This window comes from Symsagittifera roscoffensis, chromosome 10, assembly GCF_963678635.1.
Source record: "Symsagittifera roscoffensis chromosome 10, txSymRosc1.1, whole genome shotgun sequence".
In the NCBI taxonomy this organism is placed as follows: Eukaryota; Metazoa; Xenacoelomorpha; order Acoela; family Convolutidae; genus Symsagittifera; species Symsagittifera roscoffensis.
This window is the reverse complement of record NC_087071.1, coordinates 10,404,608-10,421,587: the sequence shown is the minus strand read 5'-3', so window position 1 is coordinate 10,421,587 and position 16,980 is coordinate 10,404,608. Positions and strand designations below refer to the sequence as shown.

Sequence of the window (16,980 nt, the reverse complement as noted above, 5' to 3'; positions counted from 1 at the left end):
AAAAAATAAGTTAAGTATGAAATTATAATTTTCAATTGAAGTCAAGATTTTCATTTTTTTTGCAACACATTTGTAGATTAAATGCTGAGTTGTTCTCCCCTTTAATCAGTACTAATGAAACTGCCGAGTTTTTTTTTTAAATTCAGTTTACACTCAACTAGAGTGATTTTAATGGGCAAGAATAAAAAAACTACGATTATTCTGGTTATTCCTATATAAAAAACTGAACATCCTTAGGTTTAATCTGTTTTTGTTGCTCTTTGTCATCTACAGTTTCCACTACAAAAACTCAGTGGAAACTGTGGGTTCCTATCAGGTACCGATGTTTCTTCATGTTACTTTCATTTAGCCAATGGTTTTTGGTTTTTAGCGGTAGCAGCTAAAACAAGCTATTTCGTAAGGTATTTTTTTCAGAGACAGTGTTTTTTATGCTTCGATGCCATTTGTCTATGCTGCTTGTCCTTGTCGAAAAATTTTTGATAGCCTATATTGTGTTAATTTACATACAAAAAATTGCTGGTCAAAATGCTGATTTGAAAGCGTTTGAAAAAGTGCTTGTCATAAAATTGATATTATGGAGTTTATGAAGTATGTATGATTGGCCCTGAGCTCAAAAATACCATCACTTGATTCAAAATGGCTTGAATAATTTGTTTTGAGTTTAAATTTTTCAAATGAAAAACGAAGAGAAACACTAACGTACATATCAAACTCAACCAGTTTTTAATTCTGAAAACATTTCAAATTAAATTCTCAAAGCAATGCCTTTTTTTATCGAATAGTTTGGCCAGACTAAACGACTTGCTTCTCTTTTATAATTGTTAAATTTGCAGAAACGTGAATCCACTTGCATTCTCGTTGTCTCCCATTAGCAAAAACATTTCGAATACGTATTTTTCTTCATGCAAAAAATTCTCAATCCGCGTTCAATTAGACCTGGCGAATGACCGAAATCAATTTCCAAAATCGACAACAGAAATCTTAAGTCGGGTGTAAAAAAAAATTATTTTGAATGATTATCAACAAAACGTTGTGAGTTTCAAATGTTCACAAAAATTTCACAAAATACAGCTATGGTGTTTGTGTTAGTTTCTGAGAGCCATGAAAAGTTTTGACAAGAAACTTTTAGTTTTTTTTTGAAGTTTTCGGCATAGTTGTTGGTCAAAAAAATGAGATTAAAAAATCATTGTTTTGTGTTTCAGCAAAAATTTTCCAGACAATTTTCTACATTTTTCATTTTAATCAAATGCGTATCAATTGCTTTCGTAAGCTTCCTTGAGATTTTTCCAGGAGGTCATAAAGCGTAAGGTGCATGTGGGTTGCTTCGCAATCAAATTTTGATGCCCAGGCTAGAACATCACTAAACATATTTAGAAGTTTTACGCTTGTTTATGCTTTTTAGGGAGAATTATTTCTTAAGTTTTTGTCGTGGAAGCAGCCTACAGTTCAAATATTGTAGCAAAACAGGTTTGCTACTTTGAAACTGAAGCTTGCCACAATTAGACTTTTCTTTTTTTTTCAATTTGTCTCAAGTTTGTTTTTTAATGCTCTTTACAAATAAGAAAACAGATATTATTGTTGATTAGAATCATCCAAGTTTAAATGAGTGTCGACCGAAAAATTGTCTTCGGTCGTCGACGGAGTCTAAAAGTATCCGTTTTTTGAGCATGCAAAAAATTTTCAAAATGGTTTATCCGGCTCCTGTTTTTGAAATGGGTTTGCAGATTCTGTGGTTCCGAGATCAAATTTTTTGTGTATCATTGTAACAGTTGCTTGTTAGCATCTGTCGAATAAATTTTTATCAGGTAATCAGATAAGTAAAATACAATCAAACCATAGCGCTCATGCTGAAATATCAGACGCTGCAGTAAATTTAACAAACTTAACAAATTTAGGTTGTAATTGCTTTAATAAGGAGACAAATTTTCCCTAGAAGCAGTTTTCGAGTGAAAAACATTTTGTTTAGGAGATAGATTTTTTGAAGCTACCGGTTTGCGATAAGAGTTTTCTTTTATTGATTAAACAAAAAAAGCTTTGAATTTTTTAAATTAGTTTTCTGTCATTGGTCAGGGTTGTTAGTTGTTTGTCATTCCAGTATTAACAATATGTTTTTTTAAATGTTTTTTAAAAATTGTTTCAGATGAACTTTTTGTTAATATTGGGATCGTTTTTGATAGTGTTGTTACATTTGCTTTTTTGATATCAGTGGAAAACTTTTGCTTTCAGGAATTCGAAAAAGTGTTATGTATGTGGAAAACCATGCGAGCATAATTCAGTGCCTAAGCTGGAAAATCAGTTATTAAAAAAGTTAAGTGTTATTAAAGTTTTTGTTTGCCTATGCATCTATAGAAAATCAGTTTCTTGCGTCTTTCCGTCGAAACAATCTAATTTTTTGTATAAGGCATTTTTTATGCTGACGCTACATTTTAAAAGTTTTCCGAAAAGTTGAGGTAATAAATTGTACGGCTGATGAATTGTCCGAGCTACTTTATCATTAAATTTAGGACATTTTTTAAAAAAATTTTATAGTTCAAGTGCTTTGGAGTTAATTTTCTTGTAAAAAATCCCAATTAATTTTCGACAGGTTCTATTATATCTTTCTAGGTATAATTTAATGATTTTTCTAATCTAGTTGGTATGATTATCACTCATCTTTTTTTAGTAATGAATTCCAAATTTTTATTTAAATATTTAAATTAGAGCAGTTTTTGAAAATCAAGTTTTTTTTTAATGCGTTCTCTTTCGAGATTGCAAAAACGTCTTTTTTGTATTTTCTCTATCTGCAGTCTTCAGCTTAAAAAAACAATGGAAAGCAGCCGGTGACACAAACTGGGCTTTAAATTGAACTCCATTGAAACAACTCCTTTTAAAAAAGTTTTTTTTTTCTACAATATTTCCAGCATGCGAATTGCCACATAACAGTTTATCGAACAACTCTTAATTGTAATTTTGATTAAGGAACGAAACAGAAAGCCAATCAAAACTGATCTTCATGAACAAGGATTGATCCTGCACTTACCGAATTGAAACAACGCAGTTTGCAAAACTCTGTAAAATATTCCTCCATAATCCATATTCAAGATTGAAGTTTTAAGACGAAAAAACAAACAAGCTTTTTTTGAAACCCGGAAACGCTGAAATAAACAGATATCCGTTTCAGCTTTCCCTAAAACTATTTTTAAATCAAGTTCAATTGACGTGAATTTATACTGCTGTTTGAATTTTCCGTAGAAAATTGGTAAATGCGCTCTAAAAGGCTGTCATTTTATCCCAAAATGTCACTTTTGATTGTTTCTTGCTTTAGAAAACGTATTAGCGGATTTTTTGGAAGGGCTATAAAACAAAAAGTGAAAAGATTTCAGTCAAGAATGCGAAAATGGACGGCGTAATCCTTTAGCTACAACAGATAAAGGTATGCCTACAAATAACTAGACACGCTAATAACGGGGTAAAAACTGGGAATTTTGTCCTAAGGGCTTTTATTGGCTAATACCCGTGAACTTAAAAAATTGTAGGGGAATGCTTGAAAATTCCTAATTTTTCATTCAATTTTGTATTTCTTAAGTCAAATTGGAATTGAACATTTTTGGTTCCTAATAAGCCAATATAAGGATTATCTTTCCCTTCAGCTGAAGGTGATCTTGAAATTAATTGGAAAGTTGTGTGGTCATTTTTGATGTTAAAGGCAATTTATCCTTTGAAGATGAAATATGATTTGTACCTTTTCGATTAGTCTTACGAGCTAAATAATGATTAAAAAAGACTCTTCAACATGAACAATTGAAAGTAAAAAATAGCCACCAATTTTTTTTATTGGCCAGCACATCATTGTCAGAATATACATAAAAAATGATGATGGGGTGGGGGGGGGGGGGGGTGTTTGAAAGTTTTTGTCGCAAGTTTCAGGTCAGTCACTATGACTTTTTTGCTCTGTCTATTTCTTGGAATTAAAATAAATCTAGTAAAGTTTATGGCCTTCATGTTATTGAAAGAAAAAAATTTATTTTAGGAAGTATTTGGAATTTTTTGACGAATAGTCGAGTGTTTTAGCGAATGTTTTTCCCCCACAAAAGTAGTATAATTTGGCGCCTCAAAGCATTAGAAAAATTTTAGTGTTGGTCTTATGTACTTTGTAACAAACTGCCGGAGACTCAGTTATTCTGAGTATCAATGCTTTAGCAACACAAGATTTAAGATTACACTCTCACCGCGTAAGCACTGTCTTGAGAAAAAACTACGGTCTGAGCCTTCGGCTTCACATCGCCAGATTTAGCCATGGCTGGTATATAATTAATGTGAAATGAATGTGAGCTCTAGCACGCAAGCGCGCTAGAGTAAGGCACCACTAGTAGAAGTATCATAAAGGTGAATGCGATGAAAGACAACGTATGAAATCATACATTGCATGGATGAAGGAATGTAAGTTGGGTGACATTGTATGGGTGACACAACATAATTGATAATGCAAGATGGGGACATGATAAAGAATGACAATGTGTAAATGATGACATATATAAACCAATATAAATAGCATACAAACAGGGGTACCTCGGTGCCACACTGTTTGAGTAATATTTTGAGGTTATTATATCCACGGTGGATAATCCACTCTCTGCTGTATATATATACAGTTAATATATTGAATCCATTGGGTATACCCATTAATATATTAATTAATAGGCCTAAAGGAATTAAGCTCAGGGGTTCCTAATAAATAATTGTATGGAAATATATGGCCATACCATATATGGAAATAACGTATTTTTAAGAAATTAAAAACACCATTATTTTTTTAAATTTTTTTGCTATTATTTGAACCATATTTCGGAGAGGGAAAATCGGAAAAAATTGAATGAAATCGGGCTCACCGAGAGACCAGACTTTGATAACTAGCAAGACATTTGAGCAAGACATGTTTCTAATGATCAACAAGCAGTTCTGGGGAGTTCACACTGTCAAGAAGGTCATAGAACAAACAGTGGACTAAGAAAATACTTTTTACTATATGTCAGAAAAGTTTGTTTTCTCGTCATGAATTTGAACCAATTGTTCATGAAATTTTTTTTCCATTATGAAAATTATGGCCTTTATTTATTTTTTCAAAAATATATATGGCTTTATTTATTTTTGAAAATTTTCTAGGACCATAATATTGCCATACCATATTAGGAACCCCTGATTAAGCTTAAAGAGTGCTTAAACGATGTTTTTAACGTCTAGCTAGTTTAATGTTTTTTACGTCTAGCTAGTTCTTTCTCTTATCTGTAGGGACGACAAATGCATGCAAGTTGCATAAATACCATCTTTTCTGCGCTATGCGCAAAAACGTACGCAAGTTGCATAAATCCCCCATTTTTTTCAAAAACTCTGCAAAAAACTCCAGTATTCTGCACCAAAAACGATTAATTCTGAATAAAGTTGATTCTACCCGCAACCACTTGTTCCACCATGTAAAATTGAAAGTTTTATGAGACAGCAAACATAGTTCTTTAGCGCAATAAAGGCTCATTCACTGAGAATGGCTTCTTTTTGTGACCATGAGCTCCAAAAGTGTAATGAAACGGAGGAATTTTGCTAGAAATCAATGAAAATTAAGCAAAAGTTTCATTTATTTTCATTTGTATACGTATGCACATAAACAGGTAGCTTTTATATGCATAAATGGTCGTCCCTACTTACATTTATCTGTGCGAAAACGTGAGTCGTACGCAGTGGTACGTTTCTCTACATGTATATACGCACAATTACATAAGTACTGTGCTTTACGTGATGTTGGCAGCGAATTTGATTGGCCGAAACTAACTATATACAGTTTCACCGAAGCCAACTTTGATTGTGAACAAATAAACGCTTGCGTATATAAACGCTCAGCTCAATGCAAGATTCGTTTTTGTTTCTGACGAATGTACTTAATAGTGTCTGAGCTGCCGAAAGCATTTATTTGCCGAATTTCAAATGAATCAAACACGCATTCCTCGAGAAACGAAATTTGTGTCCCCGGCTGTGAACACTTCAGCTCCCCCGAAGTCCCTCGGACTTTCTGTTCCACTCATCAAAAAACTTCTTCACGAAAATGACCTCGAAACAAAACAATGGAACCTTTATCAGGTACGATCTTCAGGTTTTTTTCAACTTGGAAACTATGCATTTCACATCAGGTCCTTGCATTAGCCAATTGACAAAACATTGCAATAAAAAATACCAGCAATAATTACATTGCAATATATTTTAATGTGCAATAGTTTATTGCAATTATAATGCAAGTCATTATTTGCCTTTTTAAATAGAAAAATCCCAGTTCTGATTTTCTTTGAAAATTCCTTTGATTGAAATAGTATCCGATATTATGGCATTCAAGAGTCTTTCAAGAAAACGGTTTCTATATATAGAAAGAATATATTCTCAAAAAGTAAAACCTTTGGTCAAAACTTTCTCATACAATTACATTTTTATCGTGATATTGGGCTAAATTGGTGATTAAGACTTTCTAATTTGTGAAATAACGGCTGAGCTAAAAGCCCAACGGCTAACCCTCTTGCTCACTTTTTCCAAACCCAATTGATCTTCAGGTAAGCGTGTTGTGATTCATTTTATTTCATTAATTACTTTAAAGCATCTTAACTGGTTAATCTCGATTTGACCTTGCTATCTTCATTCTTTCCGGCGGAGAGAATGACTGTTCACTTTTTAATGTTTTAACTTAGAGATTAATTCACTTTTTAAACAGATCTTATTTGTAACTAAGTAGAATTAACCGTAACAAAGGAACATTTTAACATGGCGCAGTCAAACAGCAATGAATCAAACGTGAGAGGTATACCTTCATTTTGGCAGAACCACACAATGGACCCACCAATCCCTTGGGAAGAGTGGAGCGATCTATTCCAGCTAGCAATTATCGCGAAAGAGAATATCGATATTGAAAACCTTTTGAATCCAACGGAACGATATCATCCACCTCCCCCAACATTGGAAAATCCGCCGGAAAACGAATCCGACGCACAAAAAACATCACGCATTGAGAGGAATATTCGAGAACAAAAGAGATTCGATGATGAAGAAATGACCTCAATAAAGTCAGAAACCAAGAAATTCAACGGCATGAGACTGGAAGAGGCGGACAAAAAATTAAGATCCATACTTTATTTAGCCCTCGGAAACGAAGGAAAGAAAATATTCGGCCAAAAGTTCACGAGAGTCAAAGTTCTACAAATTTCTTTCAAAGAATTTTGGGAAAATTTGTCCACAGCTTTTGTGAGAAAAACAAACATAACCTTCGAAAGACACAAACTCTTAAACAGAAAACAGAGGGACAGAGAATCACTAGAACAATTCTGGGGGGCACTGGCAGAAATGGCTAAACGATGTAACATTCCCACAGGAGAAGATGAATGGATTAGAGATATTTTTATTAATAACACGAAGAATTCAGATATCCAACGGAAACTTCTCACCGAAACTTTACCGCCCCTAGAAGCCCTAAACGTAGCCCTGATTGACGAAAAAGGAATTACAAACCACATCAAGATGACGAGTACTTTTAAATCCAGCGGATATTCTTCCAACAAATCTTTTAATCATTTTAATGTAAAAAGAGAACCCACCCTAAACATCGAAAGAAACAACACATGTATGAAATGCGGCGGAAACTTTACAAAGGGACATCTAGCGGTTTGCCCTGCTAAAGATACAACATGTTCGACTTGTAAATATCGAGGACATTTTACTAGACTCTGTAAATCACGCCGTAAAAATGTAAATATTGTGGATAGTCAAATTGTAAATAATACAGATCACCATTATCCTTCGGAACAATCAGCTGTACATATCGACCAAGCTAATAGAGAATGCTGCGGAGTAATCAACGCATGGTCAGAATCTGGACAAAGCGATAATGACGACTACTCTGTATTAAACGTAACAACTATCTACGACGATGAAGGAAAGGAACTAAAGAAACTACTAAATATCGGCTTAGGAAACGAAAACCAAGTAATTCTCAACATACAGGTGGATTCAGCAAGCCCTATAAGCTTCCTCAAACAGAATGTATTACACGAGTTGAAACTAAGAGACCCCTACGTGAAAAAATATCCAGTGGATAAGGCTACTAAGGAACTTTATTGCGGATTCACGAACAATGCAATAAATATCACTGGAAAAGTAATCGTCCCAATTTTCTCAAATGGATGGTCCAACAAGGAATGCCACTTCTTCCTAACTCAAGGTCATGAAAGAAACATCTTAGGAAACGACAACTTACCAAAAGTCGGAATCGAAGTTTCACAAAAACAATACACAACTTCCAACAACAAGAGAACTTGTAAGTCTATCAATTCAGTTACTTCACTTGACATAGATAACGAAATAGAAATGATTGGAAAAACTTTCAAACAACTATTCCTTCGGATTGGAAAAATAAAAAATCAAACAAAAATAACACACTTTCATGAACCACTAAAGCCAATTCAACTAAAAGGCAGGAGGGTCCCTTTACATTTACTGGATTCAGTAAAAACAGAAATATACAGACTTAAATCCGAAGGACACATCAAAAAATTAGAAAACTGTGACGAGGACAGATTTATCAGCCCGATAGTTATTACTTGTAAAAAAGACAAATCGATAAAGTTAGCCCTAGATTCAAAATTTATCAACAAACAAATCTACAAGAACAAATACCAGATGCCTAAAATACACGAATTAGTTGATAACGTAGCGGCTCAAATTTCAAACAATTCCACCGGAGAAGTATGGTTTACAAATCTAGACCTAAATAACGCATATACTCAACTCGCGCTGGACAATTTTACTAGCAGCCAATGCAATTTTAGTCTAGTCGGCGGAGATATAACAGGCACTTACCAATTTTTAACGGGTTTTTACGGACTCGGCGATATGCCAAACGAGTTTCAGAGAGTCATGGACTCAACTTTGGGAAACATTCCTTTTACAAATTGTTATCTCGACGACATATTAGTCGCTTCCAAAGGAAGTTTTAATGATCACAAGAAAATCGTGTATAAAATTTTATCAACGTTAGATTCTTACAATTTCGCAGTTAAATGGTCGAAGCGCAAATTCTTTCAAAAAGAAATCGAATGGCTCGGTTTTAAAATATCGAAATCCGGAATCGCCCCACTATTCGATAAAACCAAAGCAATCAAAGATATTCCAACCCCAAAGAATCTAAAAGAATTAAGATCATTCTTCGGGTCAACTAATCAGTACATTAAATTTGTACCAAACCTAGCATCCCTCGGAAGCCCACTTAGACCTCTTTTAAACAAGAAATCAATTTTCCGCTGGAATGAAGATCACTCAAAAGCTTTTGTCAAGATTAAATCTGAGATAGTAAACCTTACTGAAAACACTCATTTCGACGTAAAAAAACCCACGAGAGTAAAAACAGATGCTTCACATAATGGGTTAGGTGCATCCCTTGAACAACTTCATGAGAAGGTTTGAAAAACAGTTTCATTTGCTTCAAGATTTTTAAATCCGCATGAATCCAAATATTCAACAAACGAATTAGAGCTATTAGGAGTTGTATGGGCGGTGGAACATTACAAAAATTATCTCTACGGCTCCGAATTCGAAATTATCACCGATCACAAAGCTCTCCTTTCCGCTTTGTCACCAAATCACGGAAACAAAACATACCATAGCCGGTTGACAAGATGGGTAGATCGTCTTCTACCATTTAACTTTACTATCAAACACTTAGCGGGAAAAGATATGGGTTTTACAGACTTAATTTCAAGAACTCCTTCGGATAAAGCAATTCCCCCATCACATTATGACGAAGAATTTGTAGTTGCTACTACCAAAAAAATATATCATGCGCTTAATCCTTTGGATAGTGAAAATTCATTACGTAATTCAATTAATTCGATTTCGGAAAATTCCCATTACACGAAATTACGAAATCACGTAATAATTACAGCATTGAATTTCATCAACTCTTCCATTTCAATTTGCAATCAAAAACATTATAGAACAGAATTTTGCAACTCTAAATGTATTCCTTCGGATTTCTCAAACACTGATTTTACTAAAATTTCTCTATCAAATTCAGCCTTTATCTATTTTTTAATTCTTAACAGTAGCTTAATTAGTAATCCTTCGGATATTAAACTTATAAATAGTGTAAATATGTCAAATAACCAAATTGTAGTTAATCCTTCCACTTCCGGGATTCAGGTCTCTATCGATTTTCAAATTCCTTCGGAACACAAGAAGCTAGTAACTAAATTCCGTGAAAACCTCAAATTACCTGAAAGACCTTTGGATCTAAACACATTATTCAATGCAAAATTGGTGGCTTTATTAACGGAGGATGATGAATTGTTAAACCCGATTGTGAAAGCTCTACAGAATAAAGTAGATAACATAAAGGCAAATTCCCGTTACTTACACCAATTTACAAAAGACCTTCATGAATCCGACGGATTATTATATATGGATGGAAAATTGGTTATTCCGTTTACACTTAGAAACGCCGTCTTAAAAACCTTACATGAATCTCATCCTGGCCAATTCGGCATGAAGTATTTAGCACAATACATTTGGTGGCCACACATATATCGACAAATTTACTTCCACGGGATCAATTGCACAAAATGCACTCAAACTGGTAAGAATATAAAAAGCATCATACCAACTACACAAATTAGTGAACTTCCCCCCTTATTCGAACCTAATGAGGAAATAAATCTTGATTTCGCCGGCCCACCAGATAACAACTGGGGAAACAATAAATACATCTTATTGTGTATAGATCGTTTTTCAAAATTCCCTTCAGCTAAAATTACATCTTCAACGTCATCGAACACAGTAATCGAATTCCTTCAAGATTATTTTTTATCTCCATGGGATTCCAAAATCTATTCGGGTCGACCACGCATCCTGCTTTACTAGTCAGGATTTTAAATTATTTTGCAATTCTCTTAATATTAAACTAATATTTTGTACAGTTGGGGATCATCGTTCTAACGGTCTTGTAGAAAAACTTGTACATACTGTAAAAATTAAATTATTAGCAATGTCACTGGATCATCAAAAACCTACATTACAAACCGCCATTTCGAAAATCATTTGGAATCTACGATCTTCCTTCCAATCTAAAATTAAATGCTCACCGTTCGAAATACACCTTAAAAGAAAACCGAACACGATTTGGAAGCAATTGGCATCTAATAATTTATCCGGTGGAATTTTAGACAAAGGGAAGTCGATCTTAAGCAGAGAAAGGGCCCTCGACTGGAACGCTGACGATCGGATAGAGGACGGATATAAAGACTCCCTCATACCGAAAAAGAACCAGTCACCATTGGAGAAAGGCTATGATTCAGATCTCCCTACTTCTTCAAAACCTTCGTCATCCCGAGTGCCCTTAAACAGCCCGTTTAAAGGTAAATTACTACGGAAAACTAACGGAAGTATAAACGGAAATCCCTTCTATAAACAACTAGGCCAGAAAATAATAAACTCAACAAAATTCACGGTTGAATTATCCGACGGAAAAATTATTAGAAAGTCGGACATCGCCATCCCAAAGTCTAAATCCTCTGAAATTCGTTCATTCAAAGGAAATATCTCGTTCCCTTTCTTCTCTAACCGTGATTTACAAGTAGGTCCAAGAAAGTCATACAAACCGAAGACACAACAGACGCGGAAACCAGACACTAGGACAGGAAGACACACTGAGTCATTCACCCCGGTCACCACCAGAGCTAGAGGAACGAACCAGCCCCCAAAATCCAACAAATCCAACAAATCAGCACCCCAAACTACCTCACAACCACCGGACGAACCTTCTACTACCACGACAACGGAGACAACAAACATTCCTTCGGATTTGACAATACCAATAGTCGGAGAAAAAACGGTGGATTTCCCAGTTTTCGAGATAGAGGACTCTTCCGATGAAATTGGAACCAGCGAGGACAGACAACCTAAGGAAACCACTACCACCGGTAACGAAATTATTTTCAGACGTTCAAGTCGAAATGTTGGTCCCCCAAAATTCTATGGTAAGCGATATTACATAGATATTATAGATGAGTTAGAAAACCAACCGGGCTCCGCTACCAACCCTATATCTCTGGACGACGAAGATAACTTGAACTACCCCCCACAAACATTCAGCGAGAATCCCTTGGATATTCAATCACACGCGTATAACACACTACCGGATGACAGTTCAGCTGATCTAGCTTATACCCAATCTCCTGACCAATCTTCCACCACTTCTACCGACGATTCTCTGAGGGATGCCGTGAACTGCTTTGAAAATTACATAGATTTAGATAGCGAAATTTTCAACGCCGAGCTTGAGAAATTCATGGAAGGGGACAGTTAAACTCAATTCAAACTTTAAAAAAAAACTCACACTTAGCCATTTATAATCTGTATTAGTATTTGCCTAGCACAATTATAAACTTACTTAGCGTTTATTACGGATTTACAATCCGCCGGATTTATGATTTTATTAACCTCTGAAAATTCAGTCATTCCTTCGGAGCTCTGAAATTACGCTTGCTATACCGTGCAGTATTTTGATTTTGTTGGACTTCTCGAGAGGGAGAAAAAGGGTTAGTTAACATGTTAGTTATCATGGCGCATAGTATTTCTAATTTTTTTTTTCCACTAAGGGGAATGTTGTGATTCATTTTATTTCATTAATTACTTTAAAGCATCTTAACTGGTTAATCTCGATTTGACCTTGCTATCTTCATTCTTTCCGGCGGAGAGAATGACTGTTCACTTTTTAATGTTTTAACTTAGAGATTAATTCACTTTTTAAACAGATCTTATTTGTAACTAAGTAGAATTAACCGTAACAAAGGAACATTTTAACAAAGCGTATTTTGCAATTTCTTGTCGGTTAAATCAAAGTAATAAGATTTCAGCTGCGTGCTGATCGAGGCACATCAAATATCAAATGTAGTGGAAAGACGTTTTGTCAGAAAGCGGCAATCAATTACATGTAGGCAGTGATGACAAAAAAAATTTTATTGGAAATTTATTGGATGCAATAAGTAAACCAATAAATAAATACAGATTTTAGCGCGATTTAAATCGCGATTGCAATAAATCTTTACAATAAAAATGAGTTAGTTTTTATTGGATTTTTGTTTGAAGGGTGAAAAAACTCAAGTGTTACTGCTTTCTTATAGGTTGCATCAAACTAATCAAACCTAAAGCTTTGCAGAAAGTATGTTTCTCGCAAAAATAATGAAAAATATGGTGGTTGATAAGCTAAAAAAAAGCCTCACCATACGAAATGTGAAAAATTTCAACGAAAGTTTGATTTCTTCCGAATGAATAATTTATTGCATTTTTCCAATAATTTTTTTCTTCAGAACAAAATCATCGAAATCAAGCCGAATATGCAATAAATTGCGAATGAAACAATAAATGAAATATAACCATCCAATAAATCGCGATTATTCCAATAAAATTTATTTATTTGGTTATCACTGCATGTAGGGGAAAAGGGGAATTACAAAACTTTGCCAGAATGATTCATTAAATGCAATTAGTTAGGAAAAGGTCTTTTAGCATGTTCGGCGATCTGAAATACTATCAGTAATGTTTTGCTATATATAGTAGATATCATATTCACTGTTAGTGGATGAAACTGATTTTACTGCCGCAGTTTACTTTACTTTTATCAGCTATATTTTAAGAATACTGTCAAAAAAGGTTGAAATATGTTTAACATATTGTTAATTCCGATATCTTGAAGATATACGGAATGATATCTTAGTTTTTTTCCGAATCGGTTACTTCCGCTTGCTCAAGTCGGCAGTTCCTGTCCCGCTGGGAACCAATTTTTGTGTTCTTCCTAATGGCAACTGTCTTTGTTGTTCAGCACATATATCTATAGGTTTTTACCAAATAATATTTCCGATATCGGAAAATTAACTATTTCCAACTATCGGAAATGACGTTTTTTAATTATTGGTTTTGAAACAAATGTTGTCGAGATCTAAGTTGTATTTTTTCCGATTTTAAAAAACAATTATATTCAGATCAGTTAATTAATTGAAATTGTTGAATATGACCGTTTGCTAGGAGTAAATCTATAGTACAGATTTTCCGTGAAGGAAAATAAAAATTTTCATTTTTTTTTACTTTTTCAATGTTGCTTTATAAACTCAGAAATCCCATTTATGTACCCCTAGTCATGTCCTCTTTTGGTCTTTCCCCATTATTTAAAGAAGGTAGGGACTTCACTTCGAGTTGGTTGAGCAAAGCCGGCAGCGAACGATCCAGCACTCGAATTACAATATTATTAATTGTTTCTTCGAAGAACCTCGAAGAAGAAGAACGGATTATGTACTTGTCCGAGATTTTTTATTCATTAAAGGATTCATGTATATCCATAAAAACGCGATCCATCCTTATAAGGAAAAAAACCTAGCTGTTCAGTCGATATCTGGGCTGAAATACAACAAATACTTTTTTTTTTCACTTCGAAAAAGAATGACATCGGCGCCTGTAAGACAAGCGCACACGAGTTGTCGCTCCTAATGACGATTTGAGAAAAACAAAGATGCTCTATTTTCCAAACTTTGTATTGAACCACTGAGTGGTTACCACTCCTCGTGAAAACATGTTTTTTCCCAAAAGATAGCAAAAATCTTTACAACTAAAAAATATATAACAGCTCTGCTTTTCACTATGTTATCATCATTGTGCCTTCAGGTGTGTGAAACAATCGTGAAGCCTGCCACTGCGTCCACGGGATGTGCGTATGTGGACCTATATGCCTCAGAGCGGGACGAGACCGGCCAACTTCTCGTATCAGAAGCCACATGTTTTGTTTCACACGCGTGGAGATACGAACACGTGAGTTCATTTTTTGACGTGTCGTTTTTTGACATGGAATAAAAAGCGTGCTATACAAAACAGTGTTTTTTAATGTGTTTTATACAGCTCAGGGAATCTAATTTAATTATAAGAACAATTACATCGGTCTCAGCAGTGGCTGCGAGGGCTGGTTAGGAAGGTCGTTTCTCCAAGTTGGGCGTAAAGTATGGAAAACTGAGAGCAAAAAGCCGAAAAACTGATTTTTTATGATTTCAATACAATTGATTTAATATAATTGAATAAAGTTTTTCTAAACATTATTTTATCACCATGTTTTTGAAAAAAGAAAAAAAACATAAATTTTTTTTTCAAACAAACGGTGTTTGTTTAAAAACTATCATTAAAACGTTTTTTTTTACAGGGGCGGCTTTTGGTTTATATAACTAGACGTTTTAGAATGGCTTGAAAACTAGATTACTTTTAGCATTAAACCGTGAAGCAGTGATGTGCATTGGGCTCTGTTTTTGCACCCTAACCCGACCCGACAGTCGTTTGTCAAACCCGACCCGACCCGAACTTTACTTTTAGAACAAAAGAAGCTAAATTTGGCTGATGCCATCCATAAGGAACGCGTAATTTAGACTTTTATTGCTGCTAAAAAAGCATGGTCAATAAAGGTTAAGCCCGACCCGACCCAATACGCGAAATTCCGTACTCTACTCGAACCCCCTAGAACAATTTACACCCCTCGGAATATGTTCTAAAGCCGCCCCTGTTTCATATGACCACTCTATATTTTGTTGTTTTTACGCTGTTACATGTACCGACTAAGCCAGTGCCAGCCTATGATGAACAAACATTTCTTTAATATCCAGTTTTTCAATAATATTTTGTTACCACTATTTACTTAATAGGTGAAGAATTCGAATACGTCTGAGCAAAGTATTGTTCAGTTAACTTATGCGCCTATTAAGTCGTTTTATCTTTCATATTTGGAACAACTGGATAAAAAACAAATAGAAACATGTGTTTTAGTCCGGCTTTCTGAAAACCCTCTTGAAATATTCTCAGTCTAAATCAACCTCCGAATATTTCTACATCGACTGTTATGTCTACCCCCAGCATGGCGGCACGGTCAGCCCCGATTATCTGAAAAACGTGTTCGGCCAGCCGATTCGCGACTCGGACCATTTCGTGGCGGTCATGTCTCCGTGGGACAACCCGGTACCACTCTCCAGAATCTGGTGCATCTACGAGTTTCACACTGCCATAACTCACAAGAAGCCATTCGAGGTCGTCTTCACGGCTGAAGAAGACGGGTCGTGGGCGGAAAACATTACTGACACCGACCTCATTGTCAGCAAATACTCAGAAATTGACAGCAGAAACGCAGAGGCCTCAAAACCAGCAGACAAGGCCAATATCCTGCAACTTATCGAGGAAGGCGTGGGAACAAAAAAGTTGAACGCTGAAATTATGCAAAAAGTGCGAGATCTGCTGGTGGACAAATGCATGGCATACTTGGCTAAAGAACCGAGGTCGGGAGTCTTCCGATTGGTGTGTGACTTTTCACCATCGAAGACCCTGCTCGAGCAGATTTTGGTGCATAAACAGCGGGTTCTGGATGAGGCCGGTGACGACGACGACGTTGCTCATTTCCATGTGGGTATGTATCATTCTGTTCTTGAATTATTCTGTACCGTAGTGATTGATTGCCAAGCGGTTAGTGCTTACGACTGTTTTGTTTTTCTGGAAGGTTTCTCAGCTTTTCTCACAAAAAAAAACATCTAAATTTTGCTGGTCGAACTCCCCTCTTTAACCATCATAAAGGACTACGAATGTTTTTTGCACATTAAAAAAATCTTAGCAATAAAACACTAAATAACATATTTGAATTCCCCTTGAAATCGTATTCCATCATGGGGTTTAGGGAGTTGGGATTCGACCCCTCCACCAAAATTTGTGGCCTTTCCCAGACTTGCCAAAGCTTTCGTAATATAATGCTTTTGAATATGTATCGCAGAAAATTTTGAGAAAAACTCAAACAACACTTTTTGCGATAAACATTTCAATTGCAATCAGGGTTCGAATTAAGCCGTATCGCATCGCAATTTGCGAATCGATATCGGGGATTTGCGAATCACTTTCTGATTTTGATTG

At 35.2% G+C, this 16,980-nt stretch overlaps 1 protein-coding gene across 1 annotated transcript in view; it reads left to right on the top strand.

The window, feature by feature from the left end:
- The first annotated feature begins 5,680 nt into the window (after positions 1 to 5,680).
- Positions 5,681 to 16,980, top strand: part of LOC134855366 (tetratricopeptide repeat protein 28-like) — a 56,308-nt gene continuing 45,008 nt past the window's right edge. Inside the window, exons 1-3 of the mRNA XM_063871869.1 lie at positions 5,681 to 6,108; positions 14,716 to 14,859; positions 15,856 to 16,486. Coding sequence (XP_063727939.1) covers positions 5,956 to 6,108; positions 14,716 to 14,859; positions 15,856 to 16,486 — 928 coding nt within the window. The 5' untranslated portion in view covers positions 5,681 to 5,955. The remainder of the gene's footprint in view (positions 6,109 to 14,715; positions 14,860 to 15,855; positions 16,487 to 16,980) is intronic.